The following is an 18,508-nucleotide window of genomic DNA, read 5'->3' as shown; positions in this document are numbered from 1 at the left end:
TTATTTGTGTCCTTTGGCACCTGGAATAAAGATTACATTTCTCGGCTACTCTTGCAGCTGAGTTGTGGTCATGTGACTAAATTCTGGCTAATTCAATATAAGAAGAAATATACTGTCCTGAGAAGGCTCCGTGAAAGATGCTGACTGATTTGGGAGTCCCTTTTTGGCCTTTCCTGCTGACTGGAATGTAGAATTGATGGCTGGTGCTTCAGCAGCCATGCAGAGGATGGTGAAAAGTGGAAGGGACCTAGATCCCTGATGATTCCATGGAGTAAAAGCAACAACCCTAAACTATCTACCTTTAGACTTCTTTCACTCGAGAAGAATACAGCTGTGTATTTTTCAGATCTTTATTACCAGTAGCTGATCATAAATTCTGATGTAGGTGTCTGTAATTTGACTCCCTATCTAGGGTTTTCTTTTCCTTTTTTTTTCCTTTAAATGTGATGCCATCATCTCTGATTGAACCCACTCTCTCTGCTTCCTCCTCTGACACAATAATACTTAGGAAACGCAAGTTTGGAGGGAAGGCAGAGAATTAGAAAGAAATGACGCCTATGGTATTATAAGTGGTCTGAAAAAAAGGGAAGAGAGATTCCCAAGAGGGTCAATACTATTTAACCCAAGCCCATTTTTAAGTGTCACATTAGGAGTACTGCATACAGCCTCTGGGACGTTCAGTGCTCAGAAAGCTTGTTTATTCTAAGTGGAGTTACAGTAAGACATACATCAAATTTAATTGGAGAAACAACAAAGATAAAGAGGGCATTCAGGGAGTGAAGGGGGTTAGAATGGAAGCCAAAGACATGGAAGGTGGAGTGTACTGGGGGGAGCTGGGAAAAGTGAGACCAATACAATAAGAGCAGAGAGCTCTCGTAGGATAGTGAAGAAAATAACATTTCTTACTGGGACTAATTTGTAGAGGAGTCTCTTGAATCTCAGGTTGAGGAATTAAATACAGAAGCTTGAAGGCATTCACAAAAATCAATTGTAGAGGTTCAAGGGATCTTTGAGAGAATATATATTCTAATCCCATAATTCACAGATGAGGAATCTAAGGCCTAGACTGTGTGGGCGCCTCACCTAAGATCACACAGTGGTGTAGTGGATACTAGAACCTAGTATCTTTCCTCACCCCATGTCAACCCCCTTTTAAAGCAACATCTAACAAGTTACTAAGGTCTTGATCACCACACATAAAGCAAAGGAAGAGAAAGTGAGGAAGAAAAGCAATGAATGCCTAAACCTTTAACTACTCACCTGAGAACTGTTATGGTACTTTCAACTCGGGGTTATGGGTGTGCATTTTTCTCTAAATTTCATTGTGGATAGGATGAAACAGGCCATTCTGAAGCTTTACATTTTATATTAGTCAGCCTTGAGGCCTAGAAATAGAAAATCTGGCTTAGCTCACTCTGAGAGAGAATCTAGTCTGTAGATACTTTGATGTCAGAGAAATTGAGACGGTGACAGATATGGAGAGTGCTCATGTAGCTTCTCTGAATTCTATGAGAAACAAATGCTGCTTATAATTCTTACTACAGTAATTAAAGCAATGTGATTTTTTTTCTTTTTTTTGCTGTGCCACTTGCGGGATTTTAGGTCCCTGACCAGGAATTGGACCTGAGCCCTCAGCAATGAGAGCTCAGAGTCCTAACCACTGGATTACCAGGGAATTCCCAAAGTGATTTTGATTAGTTGTGCTTTTTTTTTTTAATGTTGAAAAAGACCTGATCTCTGTTTAAAGGCTCTTCCACACTTACTACACATAGGTTTTTCTTTGTTGCGGATCCTCTGGTGTTCAGTAAGATGTAAGCTCAGTCAGGCCTTCCCACACTTGTCACAGGGGTTCTCCCCAGTGTGAATTCTGTGATGTCTAGTAAGGTCAGAACTTCCACTGAAGGCTTTTCCACATTCATCACATTTGTAGGGCTTTTCTCCTGTATGAATTCGCTGACGTTTAGTAAGGTTTGAACTTTCTCTGAAAGCCTTCCCACAGTCATTGCACTGGTAACGTTTCATTAAGGTATGGTACCTCTGATGCTAAGTCCTGTGCTGTTACTGAAGGTTTTGCCACATTCATTGCACTCATAAGGCCCCTCCCCAGTGAGATTTCTTTGATGTTTAATAAGGACTGATCCTTAACTAAAACTTTTGCCACAATGATTACACTGATAAGGTTTTTTGCCAGAGTGAATTATGAGGTGATTTAAAAGGGTTGTATTTTGACTGAAGGCTCTTCCACATTCTTTACACTGAAAGGGTTTTTCCCGTGTGGATTCTCTGATGTCCAATAAGATTCATGATGTGCATGAAGCTTTTCCCACACTGATCACATTTGTGTTCTTTCCCTTCCTTTGAATTTCCTTGATGCCCTCCAAATCTGTCCTTGCATTCTCAAAGGTCTCCAAAATGAGCCCCCAAGAAAATGTTCCTGCCTCTGAAGATTCTGTTGAGTATCATCTTCTGTGATTCCATTCCTTTGGACACTTTCTACTTTGCAGTCAACTTCCCAGTCTAAGGTTTGGTCTCACTTTCAAAAATAGGAAATGGATCATTTAAATGTCACTTTCTTTTTAAGCTTTTTATTATGGAAGATTTCAAACATATGTAAAAGTAAACAATAGAAATGTCACCTTTTTGAACTGATGAAATATTAAACTCCTAAGGGATCATTTATCTCTTTTCTAGTCATGCTCCTCCAACAATTAATAAATAGCTCTTATGTTCAATTAAGGAAAATGCTAGAAAGGAAAGTTGAAATAGACATATCCTAGGCATAAATAACCTATGTAATAATTACTAAGTTAGGATTGAGAATAATCTTTAACACCAAAAAGGGGCACTAATTTGTTAAAGTCTAAGTGCGTAAAGAGTACTTTAAATTGCATTCAAATACAAGTACAATTGTCCATTGGTATCTGCAGGGGATTGGTTCCACTACTCATGCCTCCATACCAAAATCTGAAGATGCTTAAATTCCTTATATAAAATGGCATAGTATTTGCATATAACCTATGTACATCCTCCCATATACTTTAAATCATCTCCAGATTACTTATAATACCTAATACAATGTAAATGCTATGGAAATAGTTGCCAGTGTGTTGCAAATTCAAGCTTTACTTTTTGGAATGTTCTGGAATTTTTTTTTCTGAATATTTTCGATCCACGGTTGGTTGAATAGGAGGATGTGCAACCCACAGATACAAAGGGCCCACTGTATAGCAGAAAGGCAAAAGTGTATTTCCTCTATTGCTTGGAGAGAAAACTCTTTGTCTTAATCTTCCCCCACATAGAACATTGCTTGAAGATTCAATGTAAACCAATAATTCCTTCAAACAAACTAACATCAGTATTGCTTTATGAACACACTAAAATACACATTTTTAGTGAAATTTGGCCTGAAGGAAATAAATGAGATGTCCCATCGAACTCATTAAAATGGAGATTCCACTTGAACTCAAAGGAAATACTGGAAAAGGACTGATTTCTTGACTCTTCTGGTCACTATTGCTATTTTTCTGGAGACAGATTCTAAAGGGGATCAGGATGTAAAAAGGGAGATGCTTAGTAAACAGAAAGCACATTTGGCATGTAGAGAATGTGGAAAGGAAAAGGTGTAACAAACCTAGACTGGAGTGACATGTAGGGGAAGCTACTGACATGAAAAGACAAGAGAATTTAATGTGGAAGAGGACAGAAGAAATGTAGTCAAAGTGAAAGGCTTAAAAGATGACTTTATCACTGCTGGGTATAGAAAACTTACAGATACAGGGTAGGATAGGACATTTAGAAGGTCATTGTAAAGGAGACTGTAAAACAGGTGGTATAAAAGGCAACAGAATGATGTGATAGTTTAATGCTTTAATGAAAACCAACATGGTATATGAAAACAAATAAAATAAAAATCTTTTGCTTAAAAGACCACGAATAAAGGTTGTACTTTGTAAAGAGAGAGTAGATGAGCCAGGGAGGATTTCAGGTGAGAGTCAGGGTTAGAAACACTGATGATTAAGTTGTAAAGGATGGCTTTGGTCGGCCAAGTAGGAGCCTGCTACCCAAACCCACCTTCCCAGATAGATTCCTCCCTCTCCTCCTCACCTCTCTCGTAGGAAATGGGGTTTTCATCTTAATACTTTCTATATTTTGTGAATATAGAGTCATGCTTGAGCCGGGTCTCCACGTGCCAGAGCTGACAACTTGTTGACTGTTGTGCAGCTCCCAGAGATATCACCTCCTGCCAGAGCATTTCCTGTCCACCTGCTTGAGATGTGCCCTGGAGACAATTAGGAACCACTGGGCTTAGGAGGAAACTACTGTGAAAACCAGAGCTAAAACCTTAGGAAACAACTCCCATGGAGACAGGATTAGGAAAAAGGACTGAATGGGCTTAGCAGGAGAGATGAGACAGAAAAAGAAACCGACAGAAGCAATGACTCCTGACAGGGACAAAAGCTCACTGTTACCCTCACTGCTTTCCTATTGAGCAAACTATTAAATGTGGTTAATTTAATGGCCTGATTGCCACAGCAGAACATGCTTCCTCTTCCCACCCGAAATTCTGGATCATCAAGTTCTCTCTGCAAACCTCCCAGCAAAGACACAGCCTCATCTCCATTCAATGGATGATGCTCCCGCACCCAAGCCTGGAGCGCCTCAGGCAGGATGGCCAAGAACTGCTCCAACACCAGCAACTGCAGGATCTGCTCATTTTTATGATTCTCTGGGCTCAACCACTGACAGCAAAGTTCCTGGAGTTGGCTCAGAGACTCTCTGGGTCCAGGTGTCTTCTGGTAACAGAACCGTCTAAAGTGTTGGCAGAAGACTTCCTGGCTGGACTGGCTATTCTGCTGCAAGTCAATTTCTTGTACAAAAAAGTCTCTTCCTCCACCTTTACTATCACAGATTCCTCCTGGTTATTTTTCATTCTGAATAATAAGATCTGTAGTCATTTTCTCTCAGGAGAGGGGTCCCTGCAGATAGGTTCACACTCCAGGGAGACTCCCCTTTGCAAAATATAGAAAGTATTAAGATGAAAAACTGCCGGGCTTCCCTGGTGGCGCAGTGGTTGAGAGTCCGCCTGTCGATGCAAGGGACACGGGTTCATGCCCCGGTCCGGGAAGTTCCCCCATGCCGCGCAGAGGCTGGGTCTGTGAGCCATGGCCGCTGAGCCTGCGCGTCCGGAGCCTGTGCTCCGCAAAGGGAGAGGCCACAGCAGTGAGAGGCCCGCGTACTGAAGTGTGTTAAAAACTTAAAAAACACAAATAGAATAAAAACGTGTTATTAAGAAGTATGGGTAAATAGAAGAAAACACTGAAATTATTAAAAATGTGTTACCTTGGGAGACCAGGAATTGAGAGTGAGGAATGATGAAGAAGAGAACTGCTATTTTTCATTATAAGCCATAGTATTATTTTATTTTTTTAACTTTGAACGCATATGTCTTTAATATAAATGAAAATTAAATAAGAAGGAATGGAAGGTATCTGAATATTTGTCAATGATGGTGAAGGCATTAGAGTCGTACACATTGTTTGAAAGCGTGGAAAGCACACATCATCACGTACTGCAGCATAGAGTGCATAACATGGTGTAGTGGAAAACCAGGTTGCAAAAATAACTTGGGTCCAGGATATGGAAAATCTTGAGTACTAGGTTAAGGAGTCTGCTCAAATGAAGATTTTTTTTTCAGAAGAGTCGTGAAATGATTGGAGCAGCATTTAAAAACATTTATTATGGCTGAATAACGAGGGATTCAAGAAGAGACTGGAAGTTGGGAGCTCAGTGGGGAGGCTACTGCAAGAGTGTATGGGAGAGAGGCTGAGAATGTTAGCTTGGAGAGTGGTGGTGGGAATCAAGAGCAAGGTATGAATGTAGCAGAGAGGAAGGAGCTGAAAGAACATTTGAAGTTTTAATCTGAGGTGCTGAAAGAATGGAAATTCAATTAAGAGAAAGAAGCATGTATATGAGGATTGATCGGAATACATGATTTAACCAAAAAAGACCTCCCCCAAAAGATAAATTTAAAGCTTGACTTATATAACAATTGGCCCTGACGGTCCATTCACCAGAGGATGGATTCCTGCTTCATCCAGACACCTCTAGGTCAATTTGACAAACTACACATTTACATACAACCACTTGAATTCATGGCTAGGATGGTTTGTTGCAGCTGTTTAACCACCAAGGACAGGGACGGGGACAGAAAGAGGGAGAGGCAAGGGAGTATGTCTCCAAAAACAGAAAAGAAATCACCTGCATTTGCCAGGAAGTTCACGCATTTGTGTATAAAATGGCTGAGGAAAAGAGTAAAACAAGATCCCATTGCCCCCACCCCACCCCACAAGTCCTCAATATTTTATAATTGGTTATTCTTTATATTGTTTGACCTTCAAATTTATCTTCAGAGTATTGGCATTTATTCATTCATTCATTCACTTTAAAGCAAAAAGGTAAAAACTTTATTACTGGGAAATTCTTGCTGGTCTTCACATAGGGATGTGACACAAATGACAGAGTATTGGTTTTAGAGAATTGATTTTTAGTGACTTGACCTGCTTTCTCATTCCTCCCCATCTCCTAGACAATTGGATTTTGGGGACATATTTCTGGGATCAACATAATTTTGAACAAGTGACAACCATTGGTTTGGCATAACGAGAATTCATTTAGCTCATGGAGGAATCTTACCCTGCCTGATGTTGCCAAAACTCAGAACCTTCATTTTCTGTCTCAAAACAAAACACAATACCATCTAGGCTGGTGTGAATAGAAAGAGACATCACTAGAACTTACCTCTTCTCATCTGAATTTGTATTAAGCAGATGTGTTTAGCTATAGAAGCTTAGTCAGGAGAAAGGTTGCAGAAGGGTTGGATTCCAACAGTCCTGAGAGAGGGAAGCAAGTATGATCAGGTCAGCACTTCAATAAAAGCCACCAAAGGTCTTAATATGGCAGGTAGGGTGAATGTGATTCTGAAGGCATTGGATAATCTCTCCTGGTTCCAAATCTGATTCAAAGGCAGATAAAACAAGTTCACACCCAATGTGCCAGTGATCCCATAGGGGCTGTCACTGGTGAATTAATGTCCCTGGAGACAGTATCTATCTTTTATTTATACTTTTGGTTGTGATTATAGATCGCATCAGTTCTTCCCCTCATTAATCCCATCTTAATAGCAAGGGAGAGCAGGATTTACCCCAATAATTTTCAGAAAGACAACAAATATTGTGCTATTAACAATAATGATGATAATAATGGCTTAACACATTCTAGACAATTTATATGAATTGTCTCCTAACAACTCCTTGAGGTGGGTACTATTATTATCCTCATTTTATAGTTGAGGGACTTAAAGCTTAAAAAAGTTAAGTAATTTGTCCAAGGTTCATAAGGCTCACGCACTTCCAGAATTCACACACCAAGTGGATGCTCTGCAAATGTCATGAGCAAACATAGGTTTTTAAAATATCTGTAGTGTTTGGGGTACATGCTTATTTGGTCTTTTCAACCATATTGAAAGCTCCATGGGGGCAAGGTTTATATCCTGTTTTTCAACTGGCTAAAGCACAGTGCTGATCAAATTAAGATCCTCCTTTCATTTCTTCCAAATGCCGGTATAATATCCACATCTCCATCACATGAAGACCATCTCAGAGCAGGTCACTCCTTAGAACAAGGTAGAAGTAAAGAAGCAACTGAATAAGTGCTTTAAAGGACAAATCCTTGCCTAATTGTCTGACAATGCTTTTTTTTTCTCCTTTTTTATACTTTGTATTTTAATTTTGGGGGGGATATTAATTTTACAATAAAAATTATTTTTATTCATGAAATCATTCACTCTTTAAAAAAAATAGTTTGTATATTTGGTGCCATGTTGAGAATGGCCTTCTCCACCTCAAGATATTATAAATATTACCTACATTTTATGTAATATTTTATGGTTTTCCTTTAAATATTTTATAACAGTATTTTCTGTTTTTACATAAAGATTACATATTTTTACATTTAAATCTTATTACCTGATACAAAGTGTCTGACAAAACTTTTATCTCAACACTTTCTTCTCATCCAAAAACTCCCTTTTCAGGCTGAACTTCAGAAGTTATTAGATGCTGTCATGACTGAGTTGTTACTCAGAGCTAGGCCATACAGTCCTCCCTCTTCCTACTTGTTATAGACTGGATGTATTGTCCCAAAATTCATATTTGGAAGCCCTAACCCCTAAAGTGACTACATTTTGAGATAGGGCCTTTAAGGAGGTAATTTATGGTTAAATGAGGTCATCAGGGTGGGGCCCTAATCCAATAAGACTGGTGTCCTTATAAGAAGAGGAAGAGACACCAGAGCTACCTTCTGCTCTCGCTCTCACTCCCATTCTTCCCTTGCACATACAGAGGAAAGCCATGTGAGGACACAGTCAGAGGGGGCCTTCTACAAGGCACGAAGAGAGGTCTCACCAGAAACCAAGTCTGATGGCACCTTAATTTTGGACTTCTAGTTCCAGAACTATGAGAAAATAAACTTCTGTTATTTCAGCCACCCAGTCTGTGATATTTTATGGCAGCCCTAGCTAATATACTGTGTTTAAATCTAAAGAATCAGGGCATGAAGACAGCATGTCCAAGGCAAAAAAAAAAAAACAAAATAAAAAACCAAAATCAACCAACCAAACAAACAAACAGAGCTTAGGAGATGAAGAAGATTATTTCAGTTTGTTAGTTATATGGCCTGCTCATTTTTTTGTGGAGAACCTCCTACATAGATTTCTGAGGTTTTATTTTATATTTTCCTCCTCCTTAAGTTAAACGAGTTAAGCAACTGTTCACTGGGTTGATTATCTTCTAGCAGAAAACAGACAGTTATCTAAGGATCCCTAACCCCTAGGACTAAGGTTTGAGATCAGTCTAAGTTGCTTAATTTTATTTAGCTCTGCAGCCAAAAACTTCATCCTTGACTCCAATCAAATAGAAGACAGATATCATGAGAAAGGCATGGATTCCAGAATCAGACAGACCTGAGTTTGAAATTGAACTTTGTCACTTACTCTGTTACTTTGAATATTATTGAACCTATTTTCTCATCTTCAAAGAGCTGATCATAACACATATTTGACAGGATTGCTGGGCTGACTAAATGACAGCGTGTCTGGAAACTCTTGGAATGTAGTAGACTTCCAATAATGCTAACTAGATGATAAAGAGGGTAAGTAGATGTTCACGAATTAGTACAAATGTGCTAATAGCATAGCTGGACCTCACTTTCAGTTCTGCTCTGTGTGTAATATTTTAAGCAGGATTTTTGCAAATCTGATTCACTTGCTTCAAAATCACTTGGAATGCTTGTTAAAAACACACATTTCTGGGCCTTTCACCAAAACAGAATTAAAACCTCTGGGGATGAGTCCCTAGAAACTCTGTTTTAACTAGTTTCCTAGGTGATTTAAATGTCTACTAAGCTTGGGAATCATTGCATTATAGGATCATTCCATTTTTTAAATTGCAGAATTAAAGTTCAGTTTTTAGTGAGGCCAATATATGTATTACCTTTGGGACTAAAGCCCTTCCTTGAAGACTGAGGGCATATAAGCAAATGTAAATTACTGTTATTATAATGTAGTAATATTTGAAAAGTCATATATAAAACAGATAACATAATGCTGAGTTTCCTAGAATCACTAATAAATTACATGGGAATTCAGAATAAAGCTTTAAGAGTTGGTACAGTTTTGTTGCCCCCCCCTCCCAAATAAAAAAGAGAGGACAGGGAACTTCAGCAAAGATGAAAAACAGAAGGTCATTTTCTTTCTGTTTCCATAAAGTGACCCACCACCTTTTCCTTAGGAGTGAGAATGTCTGTAGTCACAGCTGCTTTTGAATGAGTGGATCAGAATTCACAGTAATACTGAATACGGTGGAGAATTAGTAGTAATGAGGGTTTGCTGAAGAATTTGGATCAGAATTCACAGTAATACTGAATACGGTGGAGAATTAGTAGTAATGAGGGTTTGCTGAAGAATTTGGATCAGAATTCACAGTAATACTGAATACGGTGGAGAATTAGTAGTAATGAGGGTTTGCTGAAGAATTTGGCTTCTTAGGGAGAGGGAAAAAGCCAAGGCCCCACTGGGACTCGAACCCAGGATCGCCTGTTTACAAGACAGGCGCTTTAACCAACTAAGCCATGGAGCCCACACGTGAGCATTGTTTTGTTCTAGATCTGTCCTTACCGTGAGATTAAATATTCCTGACGTAGCTTTTGTGATTCAGTGCAGCTTATTGTGAGAAAAGCGACAAACTCCAAGAAGACGTTTTGCTTACTTAGATGCGCTGCAGAGCTAATACAAGCGGGAAAAGTTTCGGGCAACTTGAATGTTGGGACCAATAGCACTTCAATTAGTCGAAGGATAACCATCAGTAAAAGTCGAGGCTACTCACTTTTTCCAATTAGGATAAAGTCTTCTAAAAGCAAAATCTGCTGTTACTGCACCTCGTCTTCTGTAACTAAGATTCTTCATTCCTATAAACTAAGTGAGGAACCCTAAAAATGGAACTCCACTAGAAGACTCTTAGACCGCCGGGCTAGGGCACCTAGTGTCCCTACCCGTCACTTGCACTTAACAAGCAGTGACTTGGAGGGGAAGAATCGGGAGCGGACAAGAGGGGGCTGGGAGTGTAGAGCTCAGCTACACAGTCAGTCACAATCGCTCTCAAAATCCTAAAACGCCAATGTCAAGGTCGCTGTAAAGACTCCGATGAGACAACCACAGGTGTAGAGCCCCTTGGAGTGGGGGACGGGGAGTGACGGAATGGTCCTTTGCTGGCCACAAGGTGTTCCCTGGATCCAGGTACAATCCTCCTTAGGTGAAGAGCCTTACGGTTTCAGAGAACCACCCGTTGACCACTCCCTGCCCACCAAGTGCCTGATTTCCAGTGCAATAGGTCTTCAACTCGCACAGAGGGCAACACCTTCTCCCTTCTAACCTGGTTCCTTCACCCCGCGATGACCCGCCCTTTCCCCCACCCCCTGTCTCATCCCCCGCGGGGACGAGCAGAGAGCTAGGTCTGAGGGCGGTCCCCTGATCGCGACTGCGGGCCACCTGAACGCCCAGAAGGCTTTACGGGGAGCTGACTGGGAGGATCGTGGTAGGATAAAGCAGGTGACGCTCGCAGATGTGCCTCTGATATTCCCAGGGGTAGGAATCGAAGCTCCTATTTTGTACAAAGAAAGCACAGAACTTTCTTAATATTTTTTGGAAATGAGTAAAACGTTTGATTAAAACGTTTGGAGGTAGTGTGGGAGCATTCTAGGATGCAGCATTAAGTCTCTAATTTCTTTAGAAACATGGGTTCAAATCCCACCGCCACATCCCAGCCCCCTCAGGTCGGCAAGTGGAACGCCAGTAAACAAGCTCTTCCTTAAAAGCTAACGGAAAATTCACACTTCGGGGAATTAGTTTAGGTGAAAAGAGTTCTTTCACCGAGGGCAAGAACCTAAGCGTGTGGGAAACTCTCCTAATCCAACCCTTTCCTCTTGCCAATCCGTGAGTTTCTCAGAGACATCCAAACTACAGAACTACAATGAAATAATATTTTCTACCTAACAGACTGGTAAACAAACAAACAAACAAAAATTGTTTGTGGTAGCATTGCCTATTAGCACTTGAAGACATTGTATGAGTTTCCTGTGGCTTCTGTAACAAATTACCAGAGCTCAGTGGCTTAAAACAACAGAAATTTATTTTCCCACAGTTCTAGAGGCCAGAAGTCCAAAGTCAGTATCACTGGGCAGAAATCAAGGTGTTGACAGGGTCATACTCCTTGTCGAGGCCGTAGGGGAGAATCTGTCCTTGCCTCTTCCAGCTTCTGGTGGCAGCCAGCCTTCCTTGCTTTGTAGTTGCATTACTCCTATCTTTGCCTCTGTATTCACATTGTCTTCTCCTGTTCTGTCTCTGTGTACTCTCCCTATGCCTCTCAAGGACACTTGCAATGGCATTTAAGCTCCACCTGGATAACGCAGGATAAAGTCCCCGTTTTGAGATCCTTAACTTAATCTCTTCTGCAAAGACTCCACCTTTTGTTTTTTGGGTTTTTTTGGCCATATAAAGTAATATTTACAGCTTCCAGGAATTAGGATGGAGATATCTTTTGGAAGACCATTCTTTAGTCTACCCTACAGTATTAATATATTGATTCCTCTACCCACAAGCAAGAGATTAACTGGTTATAACTTCAGTTTATTTCTCTGTAAAATGGGAATAATAATATGCACTTTCTTATATATTGCTGAGAATATAATACGACAATGTAAAGACTATAACAATAACTGGGGCTTAGTAAGAACTAAATGGCTGTTAATTCTCATTGTCACAGGAGTGCTCTGTCCTGGCCAGGGTGTCAAGGAAACAGGCCCTTCCCTGGCTCTATAGGAGGATAAATTAGCAACATTTAGGGAAGACTAAGACAAGAACCACTGAAATTACCATCACACATATGATTTGATTTAGCAACTGCACTTTCAGAAAGTTCTCTAGTACACACCCTTATGAAATGCAGATATTATTTATTTCAACATTGTTTATATTGTTAAATGTGGCTGGTTAAATTTAAGATATCAGACTTTTTTTGTTTTTCCCTTAATTACCCCTGAAGTTGGAAAAAAAGGATTTCTTAACCTCAAGCAATTGTCAAAGAAGCGGGTGTAATAACAACGTGGCAGCGGTGGGATTCGAACCCACGCCCCCGCAGAGACTGGAGCCTTAATCCAGCGCCTTAGACCGCTCGGCCACGCTACCCCACGACCAACGATTTTAAAACTCTCCTTAACACTTTAAAAGATACAAGTCTGTCCTCTCGCGCGTTATTTTTTTTTTTTCTAGAGCCTTTGCCACCCCCAACTCCCGCCCCAGACAACTGTCATCCCACTACCAATAAAATCTGCAAATAGATTCCTACTTCGGGAGACACATTTTTGCCTCCTATGCTATGTTTGTGATACTCGAAAGTAAAGGGAGAAGCAGCCAACGCATAATATCCCTCAAAAGAAGAAAATCAGTCGTTACAAAAAATGATTAGAAATCACCACCGCCGATGCAGCACCGGAACTCTGAGGACGCAGAGATCGAGAGTCTCCAATTTGTCAACTGCGTCTGGGGCCAGCAGCGGGAAGTTACTTTTAATATCCTCCCTTAGGAAAAGGAAGTTCCTCTTCCCACTCACTCGGAACTTGAGTCGGGGTTTGTGTGTCTGTGTGTGATTTCTTATTGAAGGAAACAACTGCGCAAGCAGACCTACTTTTTTACAAAGTTCAGGGAGAGAATGAGTTTGCTTTTGGTACGGGGCGTCCCATCCTCTCCAGGCCCAGAGAGGACGCGTTCTACCTGCTCCAAACCCACCAACGCAAACTGGGCGAGTCCCTTGGTCTTTTTTCCCCGGGTCTCTGCCTGAAGGCGGCTCATCCTCTCGCTGACCGGCCTGATCCATTATATGCTGCACCGTTTAAGTGAGTCCTAGTGCCACTGTTTCACATCGACTGCGTAGCCACAAGCCTACTGGCAAGTCACTTAAACTTATTGGGTCTTACTTTTCTCATACGTAAACTGGAGACAATAATAAGACTTGCCTAAAGTGATAGATAGGTAGGTAGATAGATAGATACATGGCCAATACATGTAAGATACATATAAATTGCTTAAAAGAGTACCTCACCCATAATAAGCACTTAGTACAGTTTGCTATCATCATTTGTATCACTTACAAGTATTCATTGAACAACTTTTTTGTGTGCGTCAAGTGTTCAGTCTTTTAAATAATATTGTGAGATATTATCCCATTTTACAGATAATGAAGTTTTTAAAACTGACATATTCCCAAGAAAACCAAGTGAATTATTTTTCCGAATTTAATAGATGGCACAAACAAGATTTACACTTCAGTCCTACAGTTTCCATTTTGGGACCGTTTCTACTTTGCCGGATTGAAATCCAGTATATTCTTTCTCCTTTCTCAATCATCTCACCTCATCTCTTCCACCTTATCTCGCCTCTATTTACATTATTCTGGACTTCTAGCCAGAAGAGAAGGGCCTTCAGGTCATGGTCATGGTTATGGTCATGATCAAAGACATCGATTGTAAGAGGAACATTGGCAGGCAAGGCAGTTCCAGAGCTAGATAAGGAGACAGCAGCTTCGCCCTTAGCAGAGCTAAACATTTTTGTGTGTCCTTCATTGTTGCAATCTGGAAATCTTCATGCCTGTGGACCCAGCTGAGGCCCCTCGTATCTGTATGTCACTACACATGTTGTGAAGTGGGGCAGTGTGAAATCTAATGAAGTCTAATGTCTCCCAGCAGTAAGTGGTGTTTAAGGCATAATGGAAAAAAAATTCACCATGTGGCATATTTAATCAAGGATAAAATCCTGAAATACTTTTGATCAATCGTTGTGACATACTCCGAGCAATGCTAAACATATGCCCTAGCACATACTCTTATTTTTCACTCTATTCGAAAAATATAACTTCCTAGAAAGTTTGTATAAACATGAAACAGGATCGATAATTCTACTGAAAAAAAGTGCAAGCTAGTGCCTTCTTAGCGCAGTAGGCAGCGCGTCAGTCTCATAATCTGAAGGTGCTGAGTTCGAATCTCAGAGAAGGTAGAAGAGTTTTGTGACTTCTACAGACTCTCGTTTCAGAAAGAAACAGGGTAGCAAAAAAAAAGTATCCTACTAATCGAGATCTGCGGTGTGAAATGTAGGTACTAGGACTAACTCCCAGTCAGTCAATCTGATGTGATTATAGATGGGGCTGTAGTCCTTCAAGCAGGTTTCTTTGGTACCAGTTTCCTTTGGCAGCAAGACAGTTTTTCAATAGGTTGACTACAGTGCACACCCATACCATAAATCTGTATTAACAGTCTATTTGCTGCCCTAGAAAATTAGCAAAAATTTATCACCTTAAAATAGCATAGGGCTTCCCTGGTGGCGCAGTGGTTGAGAGTCTGTCTGCTGATGCAGGGGACACAGGTTCGTGCCCCGGTCTGGGAGCATCCCACATGCCTCGGAGCGACTGGGCCCGTGAGCCATGGCCGCTAAGCCTGAGCGTCCGGAGCCTGTGCTCCGCAATGGGAGAGGCCATAGCGGTGAGAGGCCCGCGTACCGCAAAAAAAAAAAAAAAAAAAAAAAAAAAAAAAAGCATAAATTTATTATTTTTAAGTTCTGGAGGTCAGAAGTCTGAAATGGGCCTTAAGGGGCTAAAATCAAGGTGTAGCAGAGCTGCCTTCTTTCTAGAGGCCCTGGAGAGAAATCATTCTTTGCTTTTTTCCAGCTTGTAGATGATGCCCTTATTCCCTCACTCATGTTCACATCACTCTGACCTCTGCTTCTGTCGTCTCAACTCCTTCTCTTACTCTGACCCTCCTACCACCCTCTTATAAGGACCTTATGATTACACTGAACCAATCCAAATATCCAAGATAATCTCCCTATCTCGAGATTCTTAACTTAATCACATCCCTTTTGCCTTGCAAGATAGCATATTCACAGGTTTTAGAGATTAGGAAAAGGACATCTTAGTCTACCTGCTGGTCCCCAAAGATTCACACCCATCCCACATGGAAAAATATTAACCCCATTCCAAGTCCCCCCCAAGTCTTAATTCATTTTCAGCATCAACACATCTAAATTTCATCAGTTCAAAAATTGCAAATATCATCACCTAAATTTGGAATGAGGGAGGCTCTGTGTATAATCAATTCTGGGCACAATTTTTACTTTATTGATTGCTTATTTATGTGCTAGATATCCTTCTAAAATATTTAATGTATATTTACCCCTCAAGTCCTCCCATTAACTCTATTAGGTAGTCCTATTACTATTTCCATTTCACACATGAGCACAGTGATGACCATTGAGATAAAGCAATTTGCCAAAGGTCCCTTAGCTAATAAGTGGAGCAGCTGAGGTTTGAATACAGGCAGTGTGAACGAGTTCAATAAAGCCCTAATCAAAATGAATGGAGGTGAGATCCAGGCATTGTTGGGAGTCAGTTTTCTGATTATTCAATATTGCTACTCATGGTTCTTAGAGAAATAACAGTAGCCACTTTGTAACTATTTCTCATTAAAAAGTTAAAATATATATATATATATATTTTTGTGTGTGTGTGTGTGTGTGGTATGCGGGCCTGTCACTATTGTGGCCTCTCCGGTTGTGGAGCACAGGCTCTAGATACACAGGCTCAATGGCCATGGCTCACAGGCCCAGCCGCTCCACGGCATGTGGGATCTTCCCGCACCGGGGCACGAACCCGTGTCCCCTTCATCGGCAGGCGTATATGCTCAACCACTGCTCCACCAGGGAAGCCCGAAAAACAATTTTTTAACATTTGCCAGTGATTTTACCAAAGGACAGGATGACACTCTTTGGTTACTCTGTCTCCACCCTATACTCTCCCCATATTCTTTCAGTGCTTTATTTTTCTCTGCAGACTTCATCAGTATCTTATATGCTTACTTATTTTACACACTCATTTCTTTATTTCCCGTGTCACCCCCCACCAGAATGTAAGATACACAAGAGTAGTGCTTTTTGTTAGCTTTGTTCGCTGCTGTATTTCCTGCCCTTAGAAATATGCCTGGGTGGTTACCAGAGGCGGAGATTGGGGGTTGCGGGCAAAATGAGTGAAGGTGGTTAAAGGTACAAACTTCCATTCATGAGATAAATAAGTCCTGAAGATGTAATGCACAGGTTGGTGACTATAGTTAATGATACTGAAGTGTATATTTAACAGTTGCTAAGAGAGTAGATCTTAAAAGTTTCCATAACATGGGGAAAAAATGTAACTGAAAATAAAAGGAAAGAAAGACAGAAATATGCCTGGTACATAAAAGACCAGCAGTTTACTCTGTTGAATTAATTGATGAATGAATGGGAGACAAAATGACACAGAAGTTCCATAAATCTTTAGGGCTGAAACTCAATTGTTTTAGGTATCTGGCAGAATTCTCCAACTTGCTCTTTTCTCACAGCAACTTTGTCCTAGCTCTAGAATGTTTGTGTTTAGGACATTTTTCTTTCGAGTTTATCATCATTCCTGAAGTATTCTAGTGTTTTCCTTAAGAGAAATAACATGGGAATATACTGTTCAAAATGGCAAGCATGCCCCTGCAAACATCCTAATTTTCCTTTATAGCTAGTAATGGATTCATTGTTCATTAATTTATCTTATTTAATGAAATCAATTTTAGAGCTGGAGATTGTTAGACTCCAGAGAGATTATACATATCTTCCTATTTAGGTACTTTAAACTGTAACACATTGTAGGTGCTCAAAAACATTTGACCACAGTTCAATGCAAAACCTATTTGAAAAGTGATTGAGGTAAAGTCACATGCAGTATTCTTTGGAGGTGGTTTGCATATGAATTGTCATCTCCCTAAGAATCTACTTCTCTTCAAAATTAAGGAATCTGAGCAAATTGCAGTCGAATAACTTGTATAGTATCTGACAGTTTTAGCGCTGTAAGTTTGGTGAGAATTTGTGGGGGATTAGTAAGAAGATACAATTAACTCGCCAATATAAAATAAATTTTCAGGAAGAGTTGATTGATTGATTGAGATTGATTTCCTCCGGGTAAAAATTGATTGATTGATTTGATTTCCTCCGGGTAAAAACACAAGGCCCTTGATTGAGATTGATTTCCTCCGGAGATTGATTTCCTCCGGGTAAAAAATGATTGAGTGATTTGATTTCCTCCGGGTAAAAACACAAGGCCCTTGATTGAGATTGATTTCCTCCGGAGATTGATTTCCTCCGGGTAAAAAATGATTGAGTGATTTGATTTCCTCCGGGTAAAAACACAAGGCCCTTGATTGAGATTGATTTCCTCCGGAGATTGATTTCCTCCGGGTAAAAAATGATTGAGTGATTTGATTTCCTCCGGGTAAAAACACAAGGCCCTACTGGGAGTCGAACCCAGGATCTCCTGTTTACGAGACAGGCGCTTTAACCAACTAAGCCATAGAGCCACCTAAAAGAAAGTGACAGCGGGGCCGAACCTACCCCGTTTTACTTCGATTGGGGGAAAAAAATGACTACATTGTCCAGCGTTAATCTGTTGCCTTTAGAAAATATGCCAACTCCAGGGAGATGCTTCACTTCCTCAGAACGCGCTAGAGACATAAAAATACGAAAGGAAAAGTAATAGGTAGATGTAGCGTTAGACAAAGGATTTTTCTGTTATCCCAAGGAAAAGCGTTACAGAAAGTCGAGGCTAGGAAATAAGTGGGAAAGACTTTTACAAGGAAATATGTCTTTTAAAAACTATATGTAATTTTTAAAAAACCTTCAAGGATTTGCATGAAATAGCTGGCCATATGTGACAGAGTAACTCATTTGAGGTACCTGAAGGTGCCGGATTGGTGAGAGGAGGAACGTGCATCTCTCGGGTGGAGCCGAGGAGGCTGGGCGTTCAGGCCATCTTCCTTCAGCTACAGGTGTCAGCCCGTT

The 18,508-nt window shown here is 40.5% G+C and overlaps 1 protein-coding gene and 4 non-coding genes across 5 annotated transcripts; 1 reads left to right on the top strand and 4 right to left on the bottom strand.

Annotated features, from left to right (window-relative positions):
• Positions 1–1,713: 1,713 nt before the first annotated feature.
• LOC131764221 (zinc finger protein 397-like) lies at positions 1,714–13,459 on the bottom strand. The gene is given in 5 exon segments (XM_067043217.1): positions 1,714–2,045; positions 2,048–2,268; positions 2,270–2,388; positions 4,557–4,853; positions 13,382–13,459. Coding segments are annotated over 5 exon segments (1,047 nt in total).
• On the bottom strand, positions 10,120–10,193 carry TRNAT-UGU (transfer RNA threonine (anticodon UGU)). Its single transcript has one exon. It is a non-coding gene; the product is annotated as a tRNA-Thr (tRNA).
• TRNAL-AAG (transfer RNA leucine (anticodon AAG)) lies at positions 12,715–12,796 on the bottom strand. Its single transcript has one exon. It is a non-coding gene; the product is annotated as a tRNA-Leu (tRNA).
• Positions 13,460–14,586: 1,127 nt separating the features above from the next.
• Positions 14,587–14,659, top strand: TRNAM-CAU (transfer RNA methionine (anticodon CAU)). The gene has a single exon. It is a non-coding gene; the product is annotated as a tRNA-Met (tRNA).
• Positions 14,660–17,953: 3,294 nt separating this feature from the next.
• Positions 17,954–18,027, bottom strand: TRNAT-CGU (transfer RNA threonine (anticodon CGU)). Its single transcript has one exon. It is a non-coding gene; the product is annotated as a tRNA-Thr (tRNA).
• Positions 18,028–18,508: the final 481 nt, after the last annotated feature.

The sequence above is a fragment of the Kogia breviceps genome, chromosome 10 (genome assembly GCF_026419965.1).
Source record: "Kogia breviceps isolate mKogBre1 chromosome 10, mKogBre1 haplotype 1, whole genome shotgun sequence".
In the NCBI taxonomy this organism is placed as follows: domain Eukaryota; kingdom Metazoa; phylum Chordata; class Mammalia; order Artiodactyla; family Physeteridae; genus Kogia; species Kogia breviceps.
Note: the sequence above shows the minus strand (reverse complement) of the source record. Positions and strands in the feature narration are given on the sequence as shown.